This window comes from Colobus angolensis, unplaced genomic scaffold (genome assembly GCF_000951035.1).
Source record: "Colobus angolensis palliatus isolate OR3802 unplaced genomic scaffold, Cang.pa_1.0 Scaffold16, whole genome shotgun sequence".
Lineage (NCBI taxonomy): Eukaryota > Metazoa > Chordata > Mammalia > Primates > Cercopithecidae > Colobus > Colobus angolensis.
This window is the reverse complement of record NW_012114710.1, coordinates 22,353,221-22,378,421: the sequence shown is the minus strand read 5'-3', so window position 1 is coordinate 22,378,421 and position 25,201 is coordinate 22,353,221. Positions and strand designations below refer to the sequence as shown.

The 25,201-nt window shown below is 33.5% G+C and overlaps 1 protein-coding gene across 3 annotated transcripts in view; it reads left to right on the top strand.

Annotated features, from left to right (window-relative positions):
- The window catches only part of CRISPLD1 (cysteine-rich secretory protein LCCL domain containing 1), a 46,298-nt gene extending 22,390 nt beyond the window's left edge, over positions 1-23,908 (top strand). Inside the window, exons 3-15 of one of the 3 annotated variants that reach the window (XM_011937172.1) lie at positions 2,127-2,245; positions 2,572-2,704; positions 3,690-3,805; positions 4,522-4,622; positions 6,303-6,443; positions 6,616-6,676; positions 6,786-6,852; positions 7,048-7,178; positions 9,596-9,639; positions 9,733-9,805; positions 14,912-14,987; positions 18,742-18,872; positions 21,556-23,908. In XM_011937172.1, the coding sequence (XP_011792562.1) occupies positions 2,127-2,245; positions 2,572-2,704; positions 3,690-3,805; positions 4,522-4,622; positions 6,303-6,443; positions 6,616-6,676; positions 6,786-6,852; positions 7,048-7,178; positions 9,596-9,639; positions 9,733-9,805; positions 14,912-14,987; positions 18,742-18,872; positions 21,556-21,607 (1,245 nt within the window). In that variant the 3' untranslated portion in view covers positions 21,608-23,908. The remainder of the gene's footprint in view (positions 1-2,126; positions 2,246-2,571; positions 2,705-3,689; positions 3,806-4,521; positions 4,623-6,302; positions 6,444-6,615; positions 6,677-6,785; positions 6,853-7,047; positions 7,179-9,595; positions 9,640-9,732; positions 9,806-14,911; positions 14,988-18,741; positions 18,873-21,555) is intronic. The other 2 variants (XM_011937174.1, XM_011937173.1) reach the window with 2 other exon arrangements.
- Positions 23,909-25,201: the final 1,293 nt, after the last annotated feature.

Below are 25,201 nucleotides of genomic sequence, written 5' to 3'. Positions count from 1 at the left end.
CATCTCGAATATTTGACACTAATTGAAAGTAAAATTAAAACTTTTATGAAAAGCAACAACTCTTGCTGCTCTTATATTTTTAGTTGCATATAAATACACGGTTTTTGTATTTTGCTAGAAAATTAAGATACACTAATGATAAACTTATTCTAATTTTGTATAAATTTTCCTTTGTGATATGATCCATATTTCAGTACCACAATGGAATGGGGAGGGATGTTCACCTATGAAAAATTATATGAATGAATTAGGAATCTTCTTCTCCTCAAACATACATTTCTTTTTCCATGACTCTTTGTCCCTAGGGTGTTTTCCTTTTGGCGTATTGATGTGATTAGATTTCCTGTATCCTTCAAAAATCAAAGCAAGTGAACAAGTTCTCCCTAGACTCTGGCATCTCATCTATAGCTTCTGCCACATCTCTCTTCCTATCCAAAGTATTGAGAAAGTAACTCACATTTGTTTTCCGTACTTTCTCTTCACTTATTAATGCTCTGTGTTCTGATTTCTTCACCCATCATTAATCTGAAGTTGCTTTTAGTCATGAATTAGTACTCAGGAAATCTTGGTTTTCTGTGTCATTCAAACTTGTTACCCGTTCTCTACTCCCAAAATATCTTTTCTCTCTCATTACTTCTATAATTTCATATTAATTAGTTTTTCTTTGACCTCTTTTATTCTGTCTTGCCTGACTTCTTTTGTTATCTTGTTGGAGTTTTTTCCCTTTAGATTTTGATAACCCCAGAATTTTCTTTTTATTCCTCTTCTCATTCTATATCATATTCCCAAATAAATTTATCTCTGGTTGAATAACTTCATGATTCATATCTTCAGAGCACATTTTTTCCTCTGGATCCCCAGTCATATAGTTCTACTCTCTACTTGGCATATGTGCCCTCATACATCACCCTTGAAATATGCATGGAAGTACGTAGACACACACTTCTATTACAATCATCTATTTCTGTCTTCCTATTTCCTTTCTTCCAATTTGGTAGTATCGTCAGTGTTCACCTTTTCTTTCCCTTACCGCCTACTCCAACCATTTATCAAGTTCTAGGAATTTAAATTCCTAAACATCTTTTCACTGTCTACTCTTTTCCAGCTTCATCATTGTCACTTAAGTTGTGTCCTCAGTTTCCGTTCCCAGATTTGTTTTCCCGTCTTCATAACATGCCCAGAGTCCTGTGATTGTAGTGCTAAGATTGAACCCAGGTCTACCTAACTCGGTGTTTTTACCACCACACATACTATACTGCATATTTTTCAAATTAATAAGTTGAATACTAAACCCAGCACTTGCAAAGTTATTTCAGTAATCATTTCACTAAAATAACTTAGTGATTTGAATTATTTCTTTTAAAATTATTTTAAAAAATGAATTAGTTATTTAATTTTAATTTTATGTATATATTTTTATGAGAATTAGATTTGTTATTCATGTATTTAAGAAGCATTTATTAATTACCTTGTCCAGATGATAGACACTAGAAAATAGACCAAGGATACCAGCAGCACTGCCCCGTTCAATTTACAGTCCCATGAAAGAGAGATATGTAAGCAAATACTAATATTACAATGTAATAAGTGCTAAACAAAGAAATGTAGCAAAGCCTTAAGAGTTCCAAAGGGGTAGCTTACATCTAAGAAAATTGATATGATGTCACAGACAAAGTATTTTATAAAGCTGGGTTGTGAAGGAAGAGTGGGACCTGTCTGACAAATAACGGGGAGAAGGATGCTTAGGCAGAGGAAACAGTGTCAGCAAGAGCAAGGACTTGTATGCTTTATGATAGGTAAGAATGGGACCCCGGACCTTGGACTTTATGTGTATGGGGATTTGTTTTATGTGTTTAGACACAGGAATCACTTCAGCATATTCATGTTCACTTAAGTAATTCTAAACACGTGTGGGACAATTTGGAGGGTTAAGAGATAGAGACATGGAGATTGATTTGGAGGCCAGCGCAAAAATTTAGATGACCTTTGAGTCTGGTGAGAATCCAAACTATGATGTTGACTTTGTAAAGAAAGAAAGGAGAAAATGTAAGAACTGCTCAATGCTATATTCTGAAGAAGTGTCCAAATGCTACATGTGCACATTTTGCTTTTGTTTTAAACTGTAGACTTGGGATGTAGAGCTGGAAAGATCTGCAGAATCCTGGGCTGAAACTTGCTTGTGGGAACATGGACCTGCAAGCTTGCTTCCATCAATTGGACAGAATTTGGGAGCACACTGGGGAAGGTATCTTAAAGCACAACTTTTTGTTTCTGAAAACATTAGTGTTTAAAATGAAATCCTTATTAATTCATCAGTGCAGTTTTTCAAAGTCTTGGAAGAAAAATCATCATGAAACAAGTAACAAAAAATAAATGTCATACCAGAACAATCAGCAATTTTTTAGACTTTAAATCATCAATTTATTAGTAATGTAATGGGCATAAATATTTAAGTTTAATAATTTACACCAAAGTATCTTTCTACCAAATTATACCAATATATTTTACAATATTTAGTTTTGTATTTTCTCCACCTTTGCTTGCCCTCTGTGACTGTTTTCTTTCTAATAGATATAGGCCCCCGACGTTTCATGTACAAGCATGGTATGATGAAGTGAAAGACTTTAGCTACCCATATGAACATGAATGCAACCCATATTGTCCATTCAGGTGTTCTGGTCCTGTATGTACACATTATACACAGGTATGTTTAGGGGGTATTATACTTAATTCCCCAAACTGAGTTAATGTAACTATGAAAGAAATTAGGCTAGTGAACTTGTCTTTCTTATATCATTTAACATGGTTATTAAAAAAATTATATGAATATTGATTATGTTGAATTGGCTTACAAATTTCTATAAACAGTAAAAATAATCACACAAAAAAGTCCAAACATCTACTGAAAAAGGCATTATTTCAGTGATTTTGCATATCAAACATTTTTAATATGGCCCCAGTAATATGGGGAGAAATTTACCATCTTCAATGTCAAAGTTTTATCTCAAGGAATAAAAATATAGTTTTATTTACCAATGACATTCAATATTTACATGTGCAGTGTGTGTGTGTGTGTGTGTGTATATATATATGTATATTTCATGTTCACAATTGGTATGTTCTAAATTTCCAAATCAAACAACTAAAGGCAGATTGAACTAGATAAAGCTCACTGCTGATCAGACTTATTATCAGTGAATATAAAGCATATTAATTGTTCTGTATGCTTTTGCATGTGACAAGATTGACCAGCATCAAACTACCTGATAACCTGTGGCATGATGAAAAAATCATGTTGTATAAGAAATCTGAACATGTAAATTTTTGCTCCAGTGTTTGCTGTTTAGGATGTGATTTTCTGTTCCTTTGTCAGAAAAGTTTCTTCATAGAAACGTTAATATGACATTAGGTTCGTGAGGATGTAACTTTTGAATTATTTGCTAAGTTTGCTTTTGAAAATGCCTGCATTTTGTAACCAGACACAGTTATTTTTCTGTAGCTCTCTTTTTAAAATTGACCTAGGTATTACTCAAAGACTCGGGGAAAAAACCTTTTTGATTTGATCTCAGTTCATTTTGAATGATAAACGTTGGTTTCTCACATTCAAATTGTATGCATTTTTCTCTCAGAAGTGTTGTCCTATTTGATTTCAGCCTGCTTTTTCTGAGCCTTTCATTTTTCTAATATAGGTGGTGTGGGCAACTAGTAGCAGAATTGGTTGTGCCATTAATTTGTGTAATAACATGAACATCTGGGGGCAGATATGGCCCAAAGCTGTCTACCTGGTGTGCAATTACTCCCCAAAGTGAGTAGAGAAAACACTATTTCAAATGTAGATTTTTCTTAACAAAAGGAAAATACCTTTATGTTCCTGATTATTCCCCATTTTCCGTGTGTATCACTGAATGAAGTGTATTATTTTAATTCTGTTTATTTAATATGGTAACAATTATAGTTGCCTAATGCATAAAATAAATGCATAAAGGGGGATATGAAATATGAAAGTATAATCTTTGGGAATATAGGAAGCATATTTTTATGTATTCAGTTTTACTCACTAAGCTATGCTATCCATAAATAATGAATAATTGTTATTTATTAGATATTAAAACTATACGTTAATTGAGAAATGTATTTTCATCTGTGTAAAGACCATTTAAGGGATTATGTTAACAATGTGACACAATCGTATTTAGGGTCAAATTCAAGTTTAATAATGGGTTTTTATTAAAGCAAATGAAATATAGTGAATATTCCATGGCAGAGTTTGGCTTTCTGCAAAAGTTTGATTTCGTAATTTTTAACAGTATGTGTTTTAATTTACTTGGGAAATTTTCAAAATGAGGCAGTAATTTATATTTAAACCTAGTAACCAAAAGGGCTCTGTAATAAATTATATAAATGTGTTAAATCTATACACCAAAATAATTACTTAGAATGTTCATATATAGTGATGTTTCACAATATTTTATAAATTATGACATTAGACTATATTTTAATAGAGCGTATCATCTCTTAAAGGGGAAACTGGTGGGGCCACGCCCCTTACAAACATGGGCGGCCCTGTTCTGCTTGCCCACCTAGTTTTGGAGGGGGCTGTAGAGAAAATCTGTGCTACAAAGGTAAGTGCTATTGTGTTATAGTATTCATGTTGATTTATACTTTAATCCAGCTTCTGCATTACTTATGTTTAAAAAAGCCAGAAGTACACTTAATGATTACATGAAAAGTCTCTAGAACTCTATTTCAAATATTTTGAAGAAATCTTTTACAAATATGTATATTAATAAGAAGTTTGTTATACTAACATGAAATTTTTAAAGTTCCATCATTATTTCAGGTAACTTTCTGATTCTCCTTTGAAATAACCCAGAATGACAAGTATATTTATATCTTAAAAGTCATCTTGATGTATGGTTGACTAGAGTTATTTCCATAACTCTCATCTTTTTTTAAAGGATTTAGCAATTTAACACAATTTATTTTTAGCGCTTTAAACATTTTTAACAGAATACCCCTTTGTGTATCTTATTGAACCATGCTCAATGAATTACATTGATTTTTCACTTCTCACTGCACACTATTCAATTTGTCATGCTAAAATAAGAAAAGTATAATAGTTATATAAAACTGTAAAACTAGTTTTATATTACTTGAGTAGTACATTGAGTAGTACTCTCAAATGCATTTGATGTCTTAAATAGTAAATATGGTGTCCTGTTTATAGCACATAAACTGTTATGACAAAGCTTTGTGAAAAGTCATGCACTTGTGCATTCAAGTGAACATTTTTTACTGCCTTGTACTTTTTTTCTTACTGATAACTAAAGGAGGAATGATGTAGACTGAGTATAATAGGAAATATTTGAACAATTACAGCCCTTTTTCAGTGCTCATAATGACACGTGTCTCTTTTTTTTCCCTTAATGATGCATTAACTAAAATGTGTAGAGAAGTGCCCATATATATCCCTGTGTTGTATAAGCCATTTAAAAATTCCTGGAAGTATTTGCATCATTTTTTCCTTGTGTGGGTGTTTTTCATATTCTCTGTGTCCAAACCTCCAACCTACCTGCCTCTTCCCTAGTGACCATTATCTTTTACTTAAAGCTGACTTTCCTGTGACTTCATACTTTTTTTAGGTTCTGAGTTCTTGGGCATGCATCAAAATAATATGCTTCTCCAACATGTGCCATTGTCAAGCCTTTAATAAAATCCAATCTGGAAAAAAAAAAACATTAAATTCAAAGTTTGAAATTATTCTCCATGGTCAAGTTTAAGTTTCTGCACATTGACTTTTCTTCTAAAGGAAGAAAACTTGCTGTGGAGATGGATATTGTCATAAATAATAAGGGCATGTCAGTCCTTCTTTAGGCCACATTTCCATTTGGGAGAAGTCTAAATGTGATCCTCCTGAAAATATTAAGAACATGATTTTAATTGAAATCACATTTGATTTTGCTAAGCCATGACCTTATTAGATCACTGTGTAGATTTCATGGTGTCATTATGAACATCAAACAATGATATGTTGAAATATAAGAAAAGTTTAGAAGCGGCTTCATTGAATATTAGTCAACCATTAACATAAATGAATCAAGGACTTGAAAGGCTTATGTGTGTATTTCATTTACTCCAATGCAGTACCTAAGATCACCACCTGAAGCCAAATCCTGCGCAAAAAACAATACTGATTTTTCTAGTTCTCAATGTTAACAGGATTATCAAAGTATATTATTATTTGATAATTTGTGCACATGTAAAATAGGGTTAATATTTCCTAAATCTGCTTTCTCTAACAGAAGGGTCAGACAGGTATTATACCCCTCGAGAAGAGGAAACAAATGAAGTAGAACGCCAACAGTCACAAGTCCATGACACCCATGTCCGGACAAGATCAGATGAGAGTAGCAGAAATGAAGTCATAAGCACACAGCAAATGTGTAAGACTTCTATATTACTTATAAAATTTCTTAGGTACCTAAATGGTATGTCCATCAAGATTTTATTAATTTGAACATTTATAGAATGGCAAAAATTTTGTCATTAGGCTATATAATGAAATACAACTGCTTGTATATTATATGAGTTATTTTGGTATTTTTTTCTTTATAGCCCAAATTGTTTCTTGTGAAGTAAGGTTAAGAGATCAGTGCAAAGGAACAACCTGCAATAGGTAATATTTGTTATTATTTTGAAAATTAATTGACTGAATATAATAAATATTTGTATTTTGTACTGACATTCAGAGAAACTAAATTTTGCACCCAATTACTTTTATTTAGGTATGAATGTCCTGCTGGCTGTGTGGATAGTAAAGCTAAAGTTATTGGCAGTGTACATTATGAAATGGTAAGTATTATAAATGTAATTATTTGAGGATAGGGTCCTTCCATATAATATTTGATTTTTATTGTGCAAAATAACTTACATAAGTATATTTTGCTCAGAAATGTTTAATTTAAAATCATATAAATGGTAAATAGTTTGGACTTATGCAGAACTCTTATATTTTTAACATCCTTTTATCTCCTACTTTTTTCCAAGCAATCCAGCATCTGTAGAGCTGCAATTCATTATGGTATAATAGACAATGATGGTGGTTGGGTAGATATCACTAGACAAGGAAGAAAACATTATTTCATCAAGTCTAATAGAAATGGTATTCAGACAATTGGGTAAGTATACAAATAATCTTTTGGACCAGATAATTTTAAATTGTAACAATGAGCTAACACATTTTTTTAAGAGCAAAGCATAGAATAATTTAAGAAGAAATAATTTGGTAATTTTCAAGGCTCATTCAGCTTGTAGTTTTATTAGACAGAAAGAAGATAAAGCATCTAAGGACAAAGTTGAACTCTTTTGCTTGTAATGGGCATGCTGAAACTCCAAATTTTTGAGTTGCATTAAAAATGTGTAAATTTACAGTTACTTCTCAATGTAAAGCAATAATTTTTTAGCTTGACAGAAAATACCTTGAGAAGGGTAATTAATTTGCATGTTCTTCTTGTCCTATTTAGGGAAAATGGCTTATTTCATGTACCATTAACTTTGTTGATAAGATAAATTACATTACAGAAAAGAGCATTTTGAAAAGTTCTCTAAATATGTGTTATGCTATGTCATCTTTCTTTTGTCCATTTAAAAGTATCTCAATATAAAAGCATTTAATTTTATTAATGTTTCTCCCATGAGGTATACCAAATACTTTATTCCAAAACACTGTGCAATTTTATATGTACTGTATAGAAAGTAGAAAAATGGGGGCTTTTGAAATACCTTTTTAGTGTCTTTTTCCTCTAAGTAAAACAGTAAACATTACTGAACTTCACACAGAATGCCTTTTCTTAGGAAATTTGACATTGTCTCTTTTGATACAATACAGTTGCATGAAATCTTCACAGTGGGGTTAAGTTAGAATTAATAACTATAAAAAACTATTAGGAACTCTTAAAAATTTGTGGAATGATCTCCTATGTAGTCTCTTTTTTTTATTGTTGTTTTTCATTTGTTTGTTTTGTTTTTTTGCTTTTTGAGACAGGGTCTCACTCTGTCACCCAGACTGGAGTTCAGTGGCGTGATCTCAGCTCACTGCAACCTCCACCTCCCGGGCTCAAGTGATTCTCCTGCCTCAGCCTCCCAAGTAGCTGGGATTATAGGCACGCACCACCACACCCGGCTAATTTTTGTATTTTTAGTAGAAACAGGGTTTCACCATGTTGGCCAGGCTGGTCTTGAACTCCTGACTGCAGTTAATCCACCCACCTCGGCCTCCCAAAGTGCTGGGATTACAGGCGTAAGCCCACACACCCAGCATATACAGTCTTATTCAAAGGCTTGATGGGTGGTTTTTAGCTGTTAGTGATAACTCTTTTTAGCAATTTTTGTTGTTGTTGTTGTTAAGACAGAGTCTCACAAGTTCAACTTTTCCTGCCTCAGCCTCCCAAGTAGCTGGGACTACGGGCACTTGCAACCATGTCCAACTAATTGTTATTTTTAGTAGAGATGGGGATTCACCAGGTTGGCCAGGCTGGTCTCAAACTCCTGACTTCAAGTGATCCATCAGCCTCAACCTCCCGTAGTGCCAGGATTACAGGTGTGAGCCACCACACTTGGCCAAAAGTTCTATAGAAATATTCATTAATTAACCTATTCACTTAGCAAACATTTATTAATTACTTTAAATAAGTAATAAATAGTAGTTATTAGCTTTAGTAAGCCAAGCAGTGGGTGTTACATTAAAGGACATTTATCCTGTTATTTACTTTTTTTCCTCTTAATTTTTAATTATCTCTATTATAGAAATTCTCTTGAAACTTGAAGGCTATATTTAATAGGTTGTATATTTTATGCCTCAGAGAATGTTATTTCTTTTGGACACATTATAGATGAGGAATATTAAATACTGAATTTGAAGCTGACAGAAATAAAGAGTTGTTGAAATTTTACACCTTCAGTTCCGAGCCAATGTATTCAGAGAGTGTACCACGTTAAAGTAGCCTTACCTTTTGCAATAGATGTTTTTCTAAAAATTTGGATATACATCAACCAATTACAATTTTGATGTGTAATTGTGTGCCTGATCTTATATTTCAGCATTTTAATAATGCGTGGAAAGAGGAGAAGTTAATTCATTTTACTGTAGACATTTTGCTAGATACTAGGGGGAACAAAAAAGGAATAATGTACACTCCCTTTGGTACTTATTTTTTGTAGTCTTTTAACAGCATTGTCTTGTATTTCCTGTTGTGAAAGAATAAATAGTTTGGTCTTGTGGAGGCAGGAAATTAGTATTTGAGCGTTTTAATTTTGATAGGAATCAAAATAGATATAGCTTTATGCTATTATCTATAAGTTTTTGAGATTAATAATGAAAGATCACCTTAAGAATGGTATTGATTTGCTTAATAACTGATGATAACATGGATTTAGCATAAAACTGATGATATATTCCTATATTGCTACTTGTCTAGTGTAATAAGTGTTTAAAAAGAAAATTAAGTGTTCATAGACTTGAAAGATTCCGGAAATGATGCTGCTGCTTATGATGACTATATAAAAATAATGAACATTTCTGTATTTTTACCTTCAGCAAATATCAGTCTGCTAATTCCTTCACAGTCTCTAAAGTAACAGGTTAGCACATTCTTCATCTTATTTTCTTAGTACTATGTAATATGTTATTGCTTTCAAAGGATTCACTCATTGTTTTGTGTTTTAATTCTTCAGTTCAGGCTGTGACTTGTGAAACAACTGTGGAACAGCTCTGTCCATTTCATAAGCCTGCTTCACATTGCCCAAGGTAAACCAGTGTACACATAGGGAACTTTGGCCCTGCGATAACTGTTTTTGCCTGAAATTCTGGTGTCTCTGGGATTCAAAAGATGTATAATCTTGAACTGCTAAGCTGGAGGGAGCAATGGAACATCATAAACTACATGCACTCCAGGCAGGCCGAGTGTACTTTCTCCCAATGCAAAAGTATTCTCTGCTATTTCATAATATCAGGGTTTTTGCATGTAATCTGTATATTCATCTGTGCTACAAAGAGTCCTTTTATTAGTCTGCTCTGGCTGCTGTAACAAAATAGTATTGACTGGGTGGTATAAACAATAGAAATTTGTTTCTCACAGTTCTGGAGGTTGAGAAGTTCAAGATCAAAGTGCTGACTGATTCGGATCCTGATGAGGGCTCTCTTCCTGGTCTACAGATAGCCACCTTCTCTGTGTCCTCACATGGTGGAGGGAGAAAGAGATCTCTCTCTCTTACATCTCTTCTTATAAGGACACTAATCCTATTGGATAAGGACCCCCCCCCCTTATGACCTCATTTAACATTAATTACCTTCATAAAGGCCCTGTGTCTCCAAGTTCAGTCAAACTGGGGATTGAGACTTCAACATACGAACTTTGAAGGGACAAAATCATTCAGTTCCTAACAGTTTCTTACAACAGAAACTAAAGTGGCATAACTCATATTTTTAACATTATTATACAGTTTTTTAAATTAGATCAATCTGATTGCATTTGGTAAGTTAAAAAGCCCATATTTGCCTTTCTTTTATTTTTTGTATATTCTCTTTTACAGAATTATAATGGAATTTATGTACTATAAAATCATGAAAAAAGCTTTATTTATCTTGGGCAAGCTAGGATGAAAACTGTTAGAAGTATTATGGTTTAATCCATGATCAGTAGATAGGAAAAATGAATCATGTCTCCATATATCCAGTCTTAGTTCTATCTGCACTATTTCCATTAATGCAAATATCCACACTATTTCTAAAAACTAGTAATGAGATTTCAAGATATAATTGTAATTTGACAACATACCTAAAAATTCAAGGAGCTTAATTTTTGTGGAAAAGTTTATCTACTTTGGAAAAACGTCATTACTTACCCTTTTAAAATGAAAGCAACATTTCACTTAAAGAATGGGATTGGCTGTTCACAAGGTACATAACAGAATCTTTGTAACAGAAGACTGTGATCTTCATATAACAGAGTACTTCATTTTCTATCAGTTTCTAAGTTACAGATGTGATATAAACAATAGACTTCCTCACATACACATAGCCTGTTTCTTTTCAAATCATTTGTCTCTACTAATGCAGGACTGCTGTTATAATATTTTTGGTCAGCTGACTTGGTGCACTCTAATTGAGAATTTTAGAAGTCCTCAGCTTGTGTTTGCTGAAATCCGCAGATTACCAAGTATGCAGGATAATTTGAGGACCTCTTACTGGGTGAAGTGCATCATATACTTTTTGCCATTTGTTCACCAATGAATTATATGCTGAATATTTTTGTGATAAAAATACAATCTCCCATTAATAGAGCTACCAATTATGCTCTTATAAGGCCCATATATTTGATTAAATCATTGTTTGCTCTGTAGTCTTAGACAGTTTTGCAGAAATGTTTTTTTCAGATTTCTCAAGACCCCTACACTTACAAATTGCAGTTTTATAGAAAAGCGTAAAGATGTATTGCTAGGTGAAGCTGGTAAATTTTAGCATCGTAATATGTGAAAAAAACAAGAACTTTAGAATTTAAATTTATAAATATTTATTAGCTACCTACTAAGTACCAATAGTATGCCTAGCCTTATGTCAGCCATGTGACTAGGTTTATGAGGACCAAATAATAAGAATAGTCTCTGTCCAGCATTCTAACATAAGGTTCTCAATAGTAGATGCTCAATAAATGGTAATTTTATAACTACAAAACAAGCTATATCAATATTGTTGCAAAAGGGATAAATCAAGTAAAGCATTAATAAACAACCTCCCTATTTCTTGACTTGTTTCAGAAAGCAAAACATCGAAATAGGGAAAATGATATAAATTTTTTAAATTTAATTTTAGCCTTTACTGTTACCAATATAATCAATCCATAGAAATGACAATTTATACATAATATTGACCTTAAGTAGTCTGAAAAGCTTCTCCCGGTTTTTTTATTTCAGTGAAACAAAATTGTCTTTTGTTTTTCCCATATAAAATTTGTAATAGTTTCATAAACTAGGTTATAATGATATTATATATATGACAGGTTATAACTTTTAGGGAACCATGTAGTTGGTACATTTCTTTTAGAATTTCATATCACTTAAGTAGGCTGAGGCATAGTCTATTCTGGAGAAAAAATGACAATAAATAAATTAAATTACATTACATTAGCTCAAGAAGACCTTGAAGAAACAAGATTTACCTGCAAGTCATGTCCTTGAAAGTTTCCATGTCGGGTAGAACAATTCAAAATAAACTCTATCTAACTTACTTAGTAACCATTTGGTTACTCTGTAGTAATTATTACTTAATGTTTTATAAAAATTATAAGAAATGTTATCCAGTTTTACGTGTATCTATAAACAATTAGATCTTTAAAATTTATTGAATGCTCAAGATGTAAAAGTATGTCAGCATTTTCATTCAAAGTTTACCAGCAAATTGTAGGTAAAAACAAACAAAAAACAACAACAACAAAAACAAACAAACAAAAAAAGTTTGCTGGACCAGTACCTACCTTCTCAGTAGCATGTAACAAGCTGTTAAAAACAGATTGGAATACAAACAAGCAAAAACTTCCCCCAATCTTTGTTTTACCTGAACTCATCTAAGTAGAAACTAACTTAACTCGGATTACTGACTATGGCATTCTGCCAGCCAACAGCTGAACATGGGCAAGATAGAGTGCAGAGCATGCAGAGCAAGTGATTTTACAACCATAAGGATAGCAGTGAATGCCTAGCAGTTCTCAAATACAGTGGGATCAGTTTCCAGTCAAAGGGGACACCCTTCCTCCTGCAGAATCCCCAGACAGCATCTTTTACAACAATCAATTCTTTAATTCAAAGTTATAGAAACTCAGATGTATTTATTACTTATATTTAAATGGTTCTAGTTTCCATGTTATGTGAAGTATATGCACTCTAGAGTATACAGTGTTATACAAATAAGAACTGTAACTATTTCTTAAAAGCTATCTTAAGGAAGATCTGCTTCAATTGGCAAGAGTAGTTTCAACTGAAGTATATTTAGAATACTTTTAGGAAAATTGTTGATGCTATCATCCACCAATGATTATCACGTAATTATGTTGAGAGTCTCATTTACTACTTAAAATTGTGTTTTTTCCAGTTTTAGTTTGTGTTTCCTTTTAGTGATGGGTGTGTGTGTGTGTGAGAGAGAGAATGCAGACGAGCCACTTGGTTAAAAGTGAAGTGCCATTTGACAATTTCTTGAACTTTGGGAGTAGATTTTTAAAAATATCATGTGATTGATTAAATATTGATAATTGGATCGTATGTTTAAATAAAAGCTTTTGGTCATATTGTATTAGAGCCTGAACAACCAAAAAAGTGTTGGGAAATGTCTTTTAAGTGAGCTAAGCCAACCAGATATCAGTAAGGCAGTGGGATTTCTAGAGGAAGAGCATTCCATGCAGAGAGGAAGATAAATGCAAAGGCTCTAAGGCAGAAGGCTATTGTGTGCGTTTGAGGAATAACCATTAGGCCAGTGTGACTGGAGCAGCGTGAGAAAGTGGGAAAGGAGTAAGATATAAAGTTGGAAAGGCAGTGAGGATAGAAGATGCAGGACTTATTGACCTTCCTGAGGCTCCTGTCATTTACTCTGAATGTGATGGAAGCCACTGAAATATTTGGAGCAGAGGAATGATGTGTTTGAAATTGTACATTTTTTGTTGTTTCATTTTGTTTTGTTTTGAGACAGAGTCTTGCTGCGTTGCCCAGGCTGGAGTGCAGTGGCATGATCTCAGATCACTGCAACCTCCGCCTCCCAGGTTCCAGCAATTCTCCTGCCTCAGCCTCCCGAGAAGTGGGATTACAGGCACCCAGCACCATGCCCAGCTAATTTTTGTATTTTTAGTAGAGATGGGGTTTCACCATGTTGGCCAGGCTGGTCATGAACTCCTGACCTCAGGTGATCCACCCACGCTGGGAATACAGGCGTGAGCCACGGCACCTGGCTGGACTTTTATGTTTTGATATAAGTATGGAAAACAGATTGGAGAGGGCCAAATTGGAAGCAGGGAGACCATAGAAGAAGCCTAGAAGAGCCTATTGCAGTCAGTTAGACAGTAGATGATAGAGCCCAGAGTTACCATGATTGAAGTGCTTGGGGATGCTCTGATCTTGGATATGTTTTCATGTACAGCCAATAGAAATTGCTGATGGGTTGAATGTAAGGTGTGAGATTAAGAGAGGGATTGAGGATAGAAAGGTTTCTGGCCTGAGCACTTGGAATCATGGAGGTACCATTTATTGCAATGGGAAGCCTATGGAAAGAACAGATTTGGGAACTAGAGAAGGAGATTAGGAATTTGGTTTCATATGTGGTAAGCTTGAGATGTTTATTATAGCTAAGTGGAGATGTTGAACAAGCAGTAGGATATTCAAGTTTGGAATTGAGAGGTCCCAATTGGAAATGTAAATTTGGAAATCAGCCATTTGAAGATGATAATTAAAACCATGAAACTGAATGAGATTCCAAAGATGTAAATATAAAGAAGAGAAACTATGAGATGTATGAGGCAGACAGTGATTCAGATTTTCCAAGTTATTGGTTTACTAAATTCTACAGATATATTGGGTACCAACTTCTCAGATACATAGAGATGCTTTCTGGTGTTTCTTTTGGCTTGAAATCCCCACATTAGAGAGCTTCCTAATTTTTTAAAATCACATTTATGCCAAAAGATAGAAATAGATAAACAGAAGCAATTGTGTCTACTGCCTGGGTTTATACAATTGACCTATTTCAGGAGAAAAAAATGAGTAGGGTTTAGAATGTTGAGCTTACTTTGTGTACGCATTTCTGTGGTTTTACTAAGAAAGACTTAAGTAACCAGCTTACTTAATATATATATATATATATTATTTTTTTCAGAGTATACTGTCCTCGTAACTGTATGCAAGCAAATCCACATTATGCGCGTGTAATTGGAACTCGAATTTATTCTGATGTAAGTATCCTAATTTATACAGCTTTCAACATTCATGTATCTATATAAATGTATAGACACATTTAAATGTATATATGTATATTTCTATACAGTGCAAAGAAACAGACTTTGTTAATAGGCATTCTCAGAAGAGTTAAACATCCATATCACTGAAAAACTAATATCCATATGTAAGATTTGACAAAATTTTTCTTCCCATTCTCCCCATATGTTTTATATAAGACACATAATGAAATAGTCTATAGTCATTGTTGGGAAGGAAAATGTGTTTCGTTTTTCTTTTGATTCTTTAGTATTTGAAGTCTAAACTGGATAACTAAGAATTCGTCAAAAGTCTAAATAATATCTTCACTGCTAAACAGCCATTTAAAATGTAGCATAGAGTCATAGAGATGCTACGTTAAAATATATGCAAAAGAGAACTAATTGAGGGGATGTTTTAAGAGATGACTTTAGTGGAGTTGGACAAGGAATATGAGCTGTGATGGCCCAGGCTGGAGTGCAGTGGCATAGTCATATCTCAGTTTAACTTCAAACTTGGGCTCAAGTGATCCTCCTGCCTCAGCCTCCCAAGTAGCTAGAAGAACAAATACATGACACCATGCCTGGCTCTTTTTCTGTTGTTGTAGAGATGGGGTCTCACCGTGTTGCCCAGGCTGGTGTGGCCTCAAGCAGTCCTCCTGCCTTGGCCTTCCAAGGTGCCAGGCCTGTTAAGTGCTTGTTGAGCCAGGGTTTTAGTGTCCATTGGTAAAGAGAATCAGCGAACATGTTCTAGTGGGATAAGTGACATTTACAAAGTAATGGAGTTAAGAGTAAATGAGCTGCACATCAGTCTAGCAGATAGCTTTGTCTCTGATCTGCTGAAAATCGGAATGAAAAGGGGCTTCAACCAAGTTAGTCTGAGAGAGAGAGGAATCCAGCTCACATCAGTGTGCGGACAAAGTCTGAAAGTGCATGCTGATGAGTTTACGTTTTATGAGGCAAACGCTTAGAAACCATTACAGTTTTCTAAGCCAGAGAGCTACAAATGCAAATTTAGGAAATGTCTTATGCACATACTCAATAGAATATTAAGGGAATTTGATCATGTAAAGAGGACTGAATATGTATATTACCACCTGTTTCTCTTGGTGAGCTTACTTAGGTCTAGATTTTTTTCAGTTCAGCTTTACCTTTACAGTTATACTCCAATTCTGAGTCTCTCTCAACCTCCAGATTTGAACTAGTCTTATGTGCCACTGAAATGTCGTGCTGGTATCTTGAACGTGCTAGTCTTCACATTTGTGCTTATATTCTTGCCTCTGTTGAAATGCAATATTTTTGAAAATTTTGTGTCAAAATTGTGGTCATTCTTCAAAACCTAAATTATTGCCACTTTCTCTGTGAGGGTGTGTTGCTGCACCTTCCAACCCAAGTATGAAGTTGCCCCTATTTCAACCCCTATCACTTCATTTTCTCCTTTTGGCACTTAGCCTGTTGTATTTGATATTATGATTATTACCCTATCTCTTTTATTAGTTTGTAAGTTTCTCAAGGGCAGCAGCTGGGTTATTCATTCATCGTTTTTTGATCATGAATTTGATGTCTGCCAAGCCGTGAACAAGACAGGCACGTCCTGCCTGAACAGAGCTTAGAGCACATGGTTACGTCAGCTATTAACCAAGTACCTTGCAGATAAATATTTGTTGAAACAAGTAGATTAACAAATATATAGGAATGTGCATATCTGAACTCAACAGAGATTTCCAAAGAAATCATACTTTTCAGATTTTCCCTTTAAGCAGGAGAACTTTTAATTTTAGTCATGTCTCGTGAAAATCTTTCAAAATATCCTGTATACTTCTATACCTTTAAAGCCATCTATTTGCTAGAGTTAAGGTTTTGTTAGAACTCATAACTTGAGATCATTTTATCTTTCTACCCTCAGTGAAATGTGTGTGTAATGTGTGTAATATATAGGTCGTTTGAAGAGTAAGTTGGAAATACAAAGATTACTGTCAAATGGCAAGTACGAAATCAGAGATCCAATCATTAATTGCCAGTCTTCCCTGGCCTGACAAAATACATTATCTCTCCAAATAAAGTATGAAAATGTGAGAACCAATCAGCCAGAATCCCTCCCTCCTTCCTTTCTCTTTCTTTCCTTCCATTTATAGTTAGACCTTGTACATTCTGTTTATTTGAACTTTTATTTATAGTTTATTATATATTTCTGCATTCATTAAAAATTCTATTTTTACAGATAAATAATTTCATCGTATATTAGTGTTAATGAAGTCTGAGTATGAAAAGAAAATGTCTTCTGACCTTTGAACTCAAATAGGGATGCCTGCTGAATGCACAATTGCAGGCAATACAATAGCCTCAAAACATATTAAGTACTTGGACTTAGTAAACGTTATATCTAAGCACTTTTGTTGCCTTGGGAAAATGCTGATTGATACTCTTTTAACAGAACAAATACTGAAATGTGCACAGAATTATTTTTAATTCCATCTGTTAGGAACCATATTGGATGCAAATGTAATTCAGTGGGACTTTAAATGTTGAAGAAAATGCCTTTGAATAAGGATGGAAGTTTTAGATACATGGTATTTTGCGATACAGCAAAAGCATGGAAAGGATTAAACAGCTTGGCATTCAGACTCTGATCTAATAAATACTGACTGATGCTCTAGAGTTCACAGCACAGTAATAAAGCAAGGTCATGTAAGATATACATGCTTATGTGAACTTAAAAAAAGCATATTAAATCACTCACATGTGCATAGAGATAAAAGAACACACCAATGGAATCAGAAAAGACCCATGGGCATTTGACATGGATTGTTTTATACTGAAACAGTGAAAATATTTTTTTTGGTCGGATTTCCTTGGATTGTACTTAGTTGTTGACAAAGTTTGGTAAAACATTTGGACTAAAGCAAATGTTAAAATTGAAGATTTTAATGGACCAAAAGAAATGATCTGACTTTTAGAATTCAGTAGTTTTAAAAATTTGAAAGTATTGGAACTGAAACGATAATTTTCTTCTCCATAGAAATCGCATTCAATTCAGATTATACGACTAGTACAATGTAATCGTAGGACTTGCCTAGTATTTCATGTCAGACCATTCAAACTAAATTGACAGGCATTACAAATCTAGGTAGAAGCTATGATGATTCTTCATTTTTTTTTCTTTTCAGGGTTCTTAGGCAAAGCTTCTCTGTGTAGATCATATTATTTGCTAAGAAAAAAACTACCCCATTTCTTGTATTTTGGAACAGGGGCCATAGTCATATGTAGAACTATGGTGGAGTTTGTATTAGGCAAAAGTGAACATACCTGAGGGATGGATAATCTAACCTGTGAGCATTTAGTCAGAGCGAGCCCAGTATAGAACAAAGGCTAAAACTGAAGAATGACAAACAGGTGCTAGAAGAGATCAAAGAAGCTAATTTGCTTTTTATTGCTTTGATACTCTAAAGCCTACTGTTTGGAAAGAACAGGTGTTTGCTAGATTAGACTGGGGAGGGGTCTTACCATTGCATCACCCTTAAGGTTGGCCTTCAGGCTTGCTCCGAATTGGCTTTGACTTTGTGACATTTCAAACACTCCTTTATGCATAAAACCTCATCCTGTAGCTGCTCACTGGCTATCCATGACATCAGGATGTCAGCGACTTCAGTCTATTAATAATGGAAGAATAGGCTGGACAAGTCCAACAGGAATTTCCAATAATGGCAGTTGGTTTGTTTCCTTGCCTTCGCAGCTGTCCAGTATCTGCAGAGCAGCAGTACATGCTGGAGTGGTTCGAAATCACGGTGGTTATGTTGATGTAATGCCTGTGGACAAAAGAAAGACCTACATTGCTTCTTTTCAGAATGGAATCTTCTCAGAAAGGTACAAACAAAACATATGTATGTATAATTTTAAATACCATCTATCACTCTATTCATGATTGCTGCACAGTTGACCCACTTTAATATTTTTAGTTTTTTTCAAAGTTAAGCGGCAGAGTCAGTGTGTTCCTTCGCACACTTGTGTACCAGTCAGCCTTCCAGGGATGGCAGAAGCTGTAGTACCAGAGGTGCCTGTCTCCTGCAGGCTTATAAAAATCAACATGAAAATCGGATTACAAGTCAGAACTACTCTTTTGTTAATTGATCTTATAATTAGGAACTTTCTTTCATCCTCTTTTGGATTTTCTAGATTAGTTTTTATATTTAATTCTTTCTAGGTGAGCAAGGCACAGAATATTTCTCTAATCCAGTTATCTGACAAAGTATTTGACAAAAACAATGTCTGATTTTCCCTAGAACCAAACTCTCTAATTGACTTGAAGTTGGATGCCTAGTGTGATATAAATGAACTCTTTCAGGTCATTTTTCATATTATTTAACCCACCCATTAGTGTCATATATTTTGGTGATGTGAGAAAATTCTTGTAACTCACTTTATCAGGTATCACTAAATATTAAAATGAATGAAGCAATGGTGATTTTTTAAATCATTGTTACTTATAAAAGTAATATTAAAAGTCCTATTTATTTGTATATAGAAAAATCCCTAACTTTTAGGTATTTCCTGGGTTCTTCAAAATTGCCAATGGAGAGCACACATATGTACACCAAAGGATGTGTCATACGGGGTATCTAGATTACCTTCCACATAACCACCTGGGTGTCATCCTCTCAAAAATACAAATCTGCATTATCTGTTTTCATATTAGAGTATATCAAGAGGTGAGTGTTGAGAAAGTGACATCTCTACAACCTGCTCATGTCCTCTTTAAGCAGAATAATATATAAAATGAATCTTTTGAGTGATAAAATTGGATATGAAACTTTATAAGCTAAACTGAGTGATATAGTTTTATTCATGCCTCATAATTCTTAATTTTAAAACTATAAAATGATAGATGATATCCTAACAAAACGGTATAATAATTATTGAGTACCTACTATGAATATTCTAGATGTTAGATGCTCCTGAGCACTCTTAAGTATGTTAGCTCAGCTTCAACAGCCTTGAAATGTCAGGCCTATACCGGGAGATATAGATATAGATATAGATATAGATATAGATATAGATATAGATATATAGATATGTGTGTGTGTGCACATGTGTGTGTATGTATATGTGTGTGTGTCTGTATATGTGTGTGTGTATATACGTGTGTATATGTATATGTGTGTGACTATATATGTGTGAGGGTGCATATGTATATGTATATATGTGTGTTTCTGTGTATGTGTGAATGTGTATATATACACATACATTTTATATATACCTTTATACACATATACATACATATACACATATACATATATATATATATATGTTAACTGAGACTCCAAGGGATTAAATGATGTGCCCAAATTCATATAACTTGTAAACCTCAAAGCTCAGATTCAGTCCGTAGGCTCAGAGATATGTGTTATTCCAGTATTTAACTGTGTACAAATGTTTGGATTGGCCGTCTACTTGCATGAAAAACCTGGCATGCATGCATGCACATGTGTGTATATGTTGTGTGTGCACCCTTGTGATACCCTTATTTTTGCTCACTCAAAAATTCTCTCCCTTTTTTCTTGTATGAATAAATATATAAAAGATATTTTACTCTCTCTTTCTTAGCATTTATTTTATTGATCTCCAAAAGTCTTTTGTAATTATTAAGGAAATAAAACTTTATGTAAAACTTCAAAAGCTTACAGTTGATTTGAATAAATAATGATTAATGGTACTACCAATCTGTTTTAACTTTTAGATTTTTAAACAAAACATATCTTGATTTATGTTGCTAAATAAATATAAACAATTTAATAAAGAGTAAAATTTATGAGTCCGCATTACTTTTAACTTCTCTTTAAAAGTACTTTCAAAATGAGATTGAATGCTCTGTGTGTGTGTGTGTCTGTGTCTGTGTGTATGTGTGTGTGTCTGTATGTGTGTGTGTGTGTGTCTGTGTGTGTGTGTCTGTGTGTGTGTGTATTTTCATTTCAGTGAAGATATTCCTAGGTCCTTTCAGATTTGACCATTAAATATACTTACTAATATTTTTCTTGAAATTATAGATGTTAAGAGTATTAATCGGTATGATAGCAATGTAATTTAAATTTTGTCAGACTTGGACAATGATAATAAGCTAGTACTCTAGAGTATTGCCTAAGTATCAGCTGTATTTTTAGCTTGTAACCATGCATATCAATTGTAAATCTGAGTCTCAGTATTCCCCATTAAAATTGAATAACAGCTGCTAAACTCTGTTATTAGAATGAAAGGAGGTAATATAGGAAAACATAATGTAGAATCTATGAAGTTCTGTAGCGACTACTATTATTACCATTACACATCTTAAATGTCTTTAGTACTTGCAGCCCAGCATGGAATGAAGAGTTCAGCTCTTTCGTTCAAGCTTTCCAATAACTATAAATTATAGTAGGCTAAGAAAGTTGACCATCTGGATTCGTAGGGCTGCTTTCTTGACTGTCATAAGAAAGCATGATTTATAAGAAGGATTATATATAGAGATATCAATATACTTTGTGTATATATATATATATATATTTTTTTTTTGCAGTTTACAGAATCCTCCAGGAGGAAAGGCATTCAGAGTATTTGCTGTTGTGTGAAATGGAATACTTGGAAGAGGATCGTAAAGACTATTCCAAATGCAGTATTTCTGAATTTTGTATAAAACTGTAACATTACTGTACAGAGTACATCAACTATTTTCAGCCCAAAAAAGTGCCAAATACATATAAATCTTGATAAACAAAGTCTATAAAATAAAACATGGGACATTAGCTTTGGGAAAAGTAATGAAAATATAACGGTTTTAGAAATCCTGTGTTAAATATTGCTATATTTTCTTAGCAGTTATTTCTACAGTTAATTACATAGTCATGATTGTTCTACATTTCATATATTATATGGTGCTTTGTATATGCCACTAATACAATGAATCTAAACATTGAATGTGAATGGCCCTCAGAAAATCACCTAGTACATTTAAAAAAATCGACTATAAAACTGAAAGAAACCTTATCACATTTTCCCCAGTTCAATGCTATGCCATTATCAACTCCAAATAATCTCAAATAATTTTCCACTTAATAACTAAAGTTTTTTTTCTTCTGTTAATTTAGGCATATAGAATATTAAGTTCTGATATTGCACTTCTTATTTTATATAAAATAATCCTTTAATATCCAAATGAATCTGTTAAAATGTTTGGTTCCTTGGGAGTGGCCTTAAAAATAAATGTAATAAAGTCAGAGTAGTGGTATGAAAACATTCCTAGTGTTCAGGTAGTAAATGTAGGGTTAAGCATGGGCAGCCAGAGCTTTCTATGTACTGTTAAAATTGAGATCACATATTTTCTTTTGTATCCTGGCAAATACTCCTGCAGGCCAGGAAGTATAATAGCAAAAAGTTGAACAAAGATGAACTAATGTATTACATCACCATTGCCACTGATTTTTTTTTTAAATGGTAAATGACCTTGTGTATAAATATTGCCATATCATGGTGCCTATAATGGTGATATATTTGTTTCTATGAAAAATGTGCTTTGAAACTAAAATCTGTAAAATGTTAGTTTTGGTAATTTTTTTTTCTGCTGGTGGATTTACTATTTCCCATAAACATATTAAAATTAATAATGTTTCAAAGTTTTATTTTCAGTTCCTTTTGCATGCTTATTTTGATTTAGAAATCACTTTAAGATAAATGAACAAACTTATTGTAAGTCTGCTAAATTTGGTTTATTGACGTTAGTATCAATAACATACTTCATACCAGATGTCTACAAAATCGACCTAATTATTTCAGTATTTGCATGTGAAAGAGAAACACATATTTAGAAACATTGCAAGGGAGATTTTGAATAAAGAGAGATGAATTTATAAAGTAGGAAAAAATCTGAAAGATACAAAGTGATTATAAAATAATTGACAGGACAATAAATACTTCAAATACTTTTAGAAGGTAAATGATTAGGAGCTTAGGAGGAATAAAAGAGATAAATACCATACAGTGATCAAGGAAAGCAAGAGAGTGAATAATACAAAAGTAAAAGAAAAAGGACTCACATAAATAGCTTCTGGAGTGCAAATTATAAAGACATCAACATTTTTGATCATTTAATAAGTATTGGCTTATAGCTAAGTGGTTCCAAATACTGGTAATTAAAACAATGATGTATACATTAAAGATTGCAAAACTTAAAAGCAGATTTTTATGGGAACATTTTTTTGAAAGGATACATTACCACCTTCTTCAATAGCATGACTTTACATAGACTCTTTTTCTGGTCCTTACTGCTCCTCCCAGAACAGGGAAGCCCCATCAGTTCTGTCAGTATAAGATTTTCTTCTATCTGCTCTTAGTTTAGATCTCCATCATCAGTTCCCCTTAGTATTGTAATGTCTTCAGCTGGAGCCTCTTCTTTGTGTCTTTCTCCATTCCTTTTTAATGCATTCGTATTTCCCAGCCCCAGAACCCTCGAAATTAACTCTTCCGTGAGTTTTCATTGCTTAAGAAAAACCGAACACCCTTGTAAAAACATTTGAGAACTTCCATAGTCTTGTTCATATTGTTTACCTATCTTTGACACAAGGCGTGGCCTCGGGTAAGTTATTTAGCTTCAATTTACCTTACCTGTAAAATGGAACAAATAATATCTCCTTGAGATTGCTCTACGAATTAATTGACACATTATGTGTGATGTACTTAAAGGAATAATAAACACATGTGGTCACTGGATGCCATTTTTTATTATTACAATCATAATTTTTGTTGTTATAGTTTGGGGAAATATTCATCTGTCATATACTATTGATCCTTTGGCACTTAAGTAAATATGAAATCCTCCAGGAATTGTCCTGTGGTTCTCCTTGTAAGAATTAAATGCTAATATGATATCCTTTTAATTTGGCCATTTTAATTATTTAATTTGTGTTTGATTATATTCTTTAAAAGATAAGCTCTTCGTGAATGGTAATACTCATCTCTCTACCCAAGAGCACAATTATCTCAATGATTTTTACATCCGTGGACTCTACAAATGGTATATCAGTATTGTTGAGTGAGCATTCCAACAATTCCTAATTTTATTTTTGATGAAAATGATTTTTTTGTTATAATGTGATGTCAACACAAACATAAAGTACTATAGCTAGTGAAAATAATTTATTGATAGACATGTGGATTTAAAACAGATCAATGCTTATAGAATAGTATTAATATTACTTTAGCATTTAAAGTTTACCAGACCATGTGTTACTTTAATGCTCTTCACGTATTAAAAATTATGTATTTCAAGCATAGTATTTTGAAAATAAATTACTAATATTAGATAATTTGCATATTACAGGGTCCACTTTTCAATACTGTACTCTAAAATCTTGACTGTTCTCCAGCCATTCTAAAATGTTTTTAAAGAAATGTAAACTCTTCTAAATAGCATGGTGAGCCAAGCAAAGAAACAGAGCTATCGTTTTTGCAGACATACCAGATTTCAGATTTGGACTTTAAGCTAATTCATTGCACAAAGAATTACATTGTTAGAGTTGATTTAAAAAACTTATCTGAGGTGATACTTCTACCCTGGCACCATAATATTCAGGAGCTGAAGAAATAGTTTAGTGAAATAATCTGATCCTCTTTTATTAATTTGTTGTAATTAAGTCAAAATTATATCAGTTTGAGATTTTAAAAAGGCAGGCAAACTCGTTAGAACACTGCTCTTAACAATTAGATATTCTCTACTTCCTCTTATCCCCTAATCCTTATGTCACTTTGCACAGAATTACCAGAGTGTGAAACAATGCTGGTAAGCAAACATCCTTGCACTGGACCATTAAGTTATGAAAACTAATTTTCCAATGATTACTAACAATAGTGAATTGGCAATTATGTTTACCACTATACTGATGAAGATGAAAAGCAAAGGGCCTACACATGACAGTATCTGATAAGCTCAGTTTTAAAAAGAAACGTGTACAGAAGATGAAGCAGAAATTAGAGATACATAATTAAAAGGCACGAACAGATTACAAATATCATTAGAGGCTGGGTGTGGTGGCTCAGGTTTGTGGTCCAGCACTTTGTGGGGCCGAGGGGAGTAGATCACTTAAGCCCAGGAGTTTGAGACCAGTCTGTGCATGATGAAACCCCATCTCTACAAAAATCAGCCAGGCATGGTGTTGCCTACTTCTAGTCCC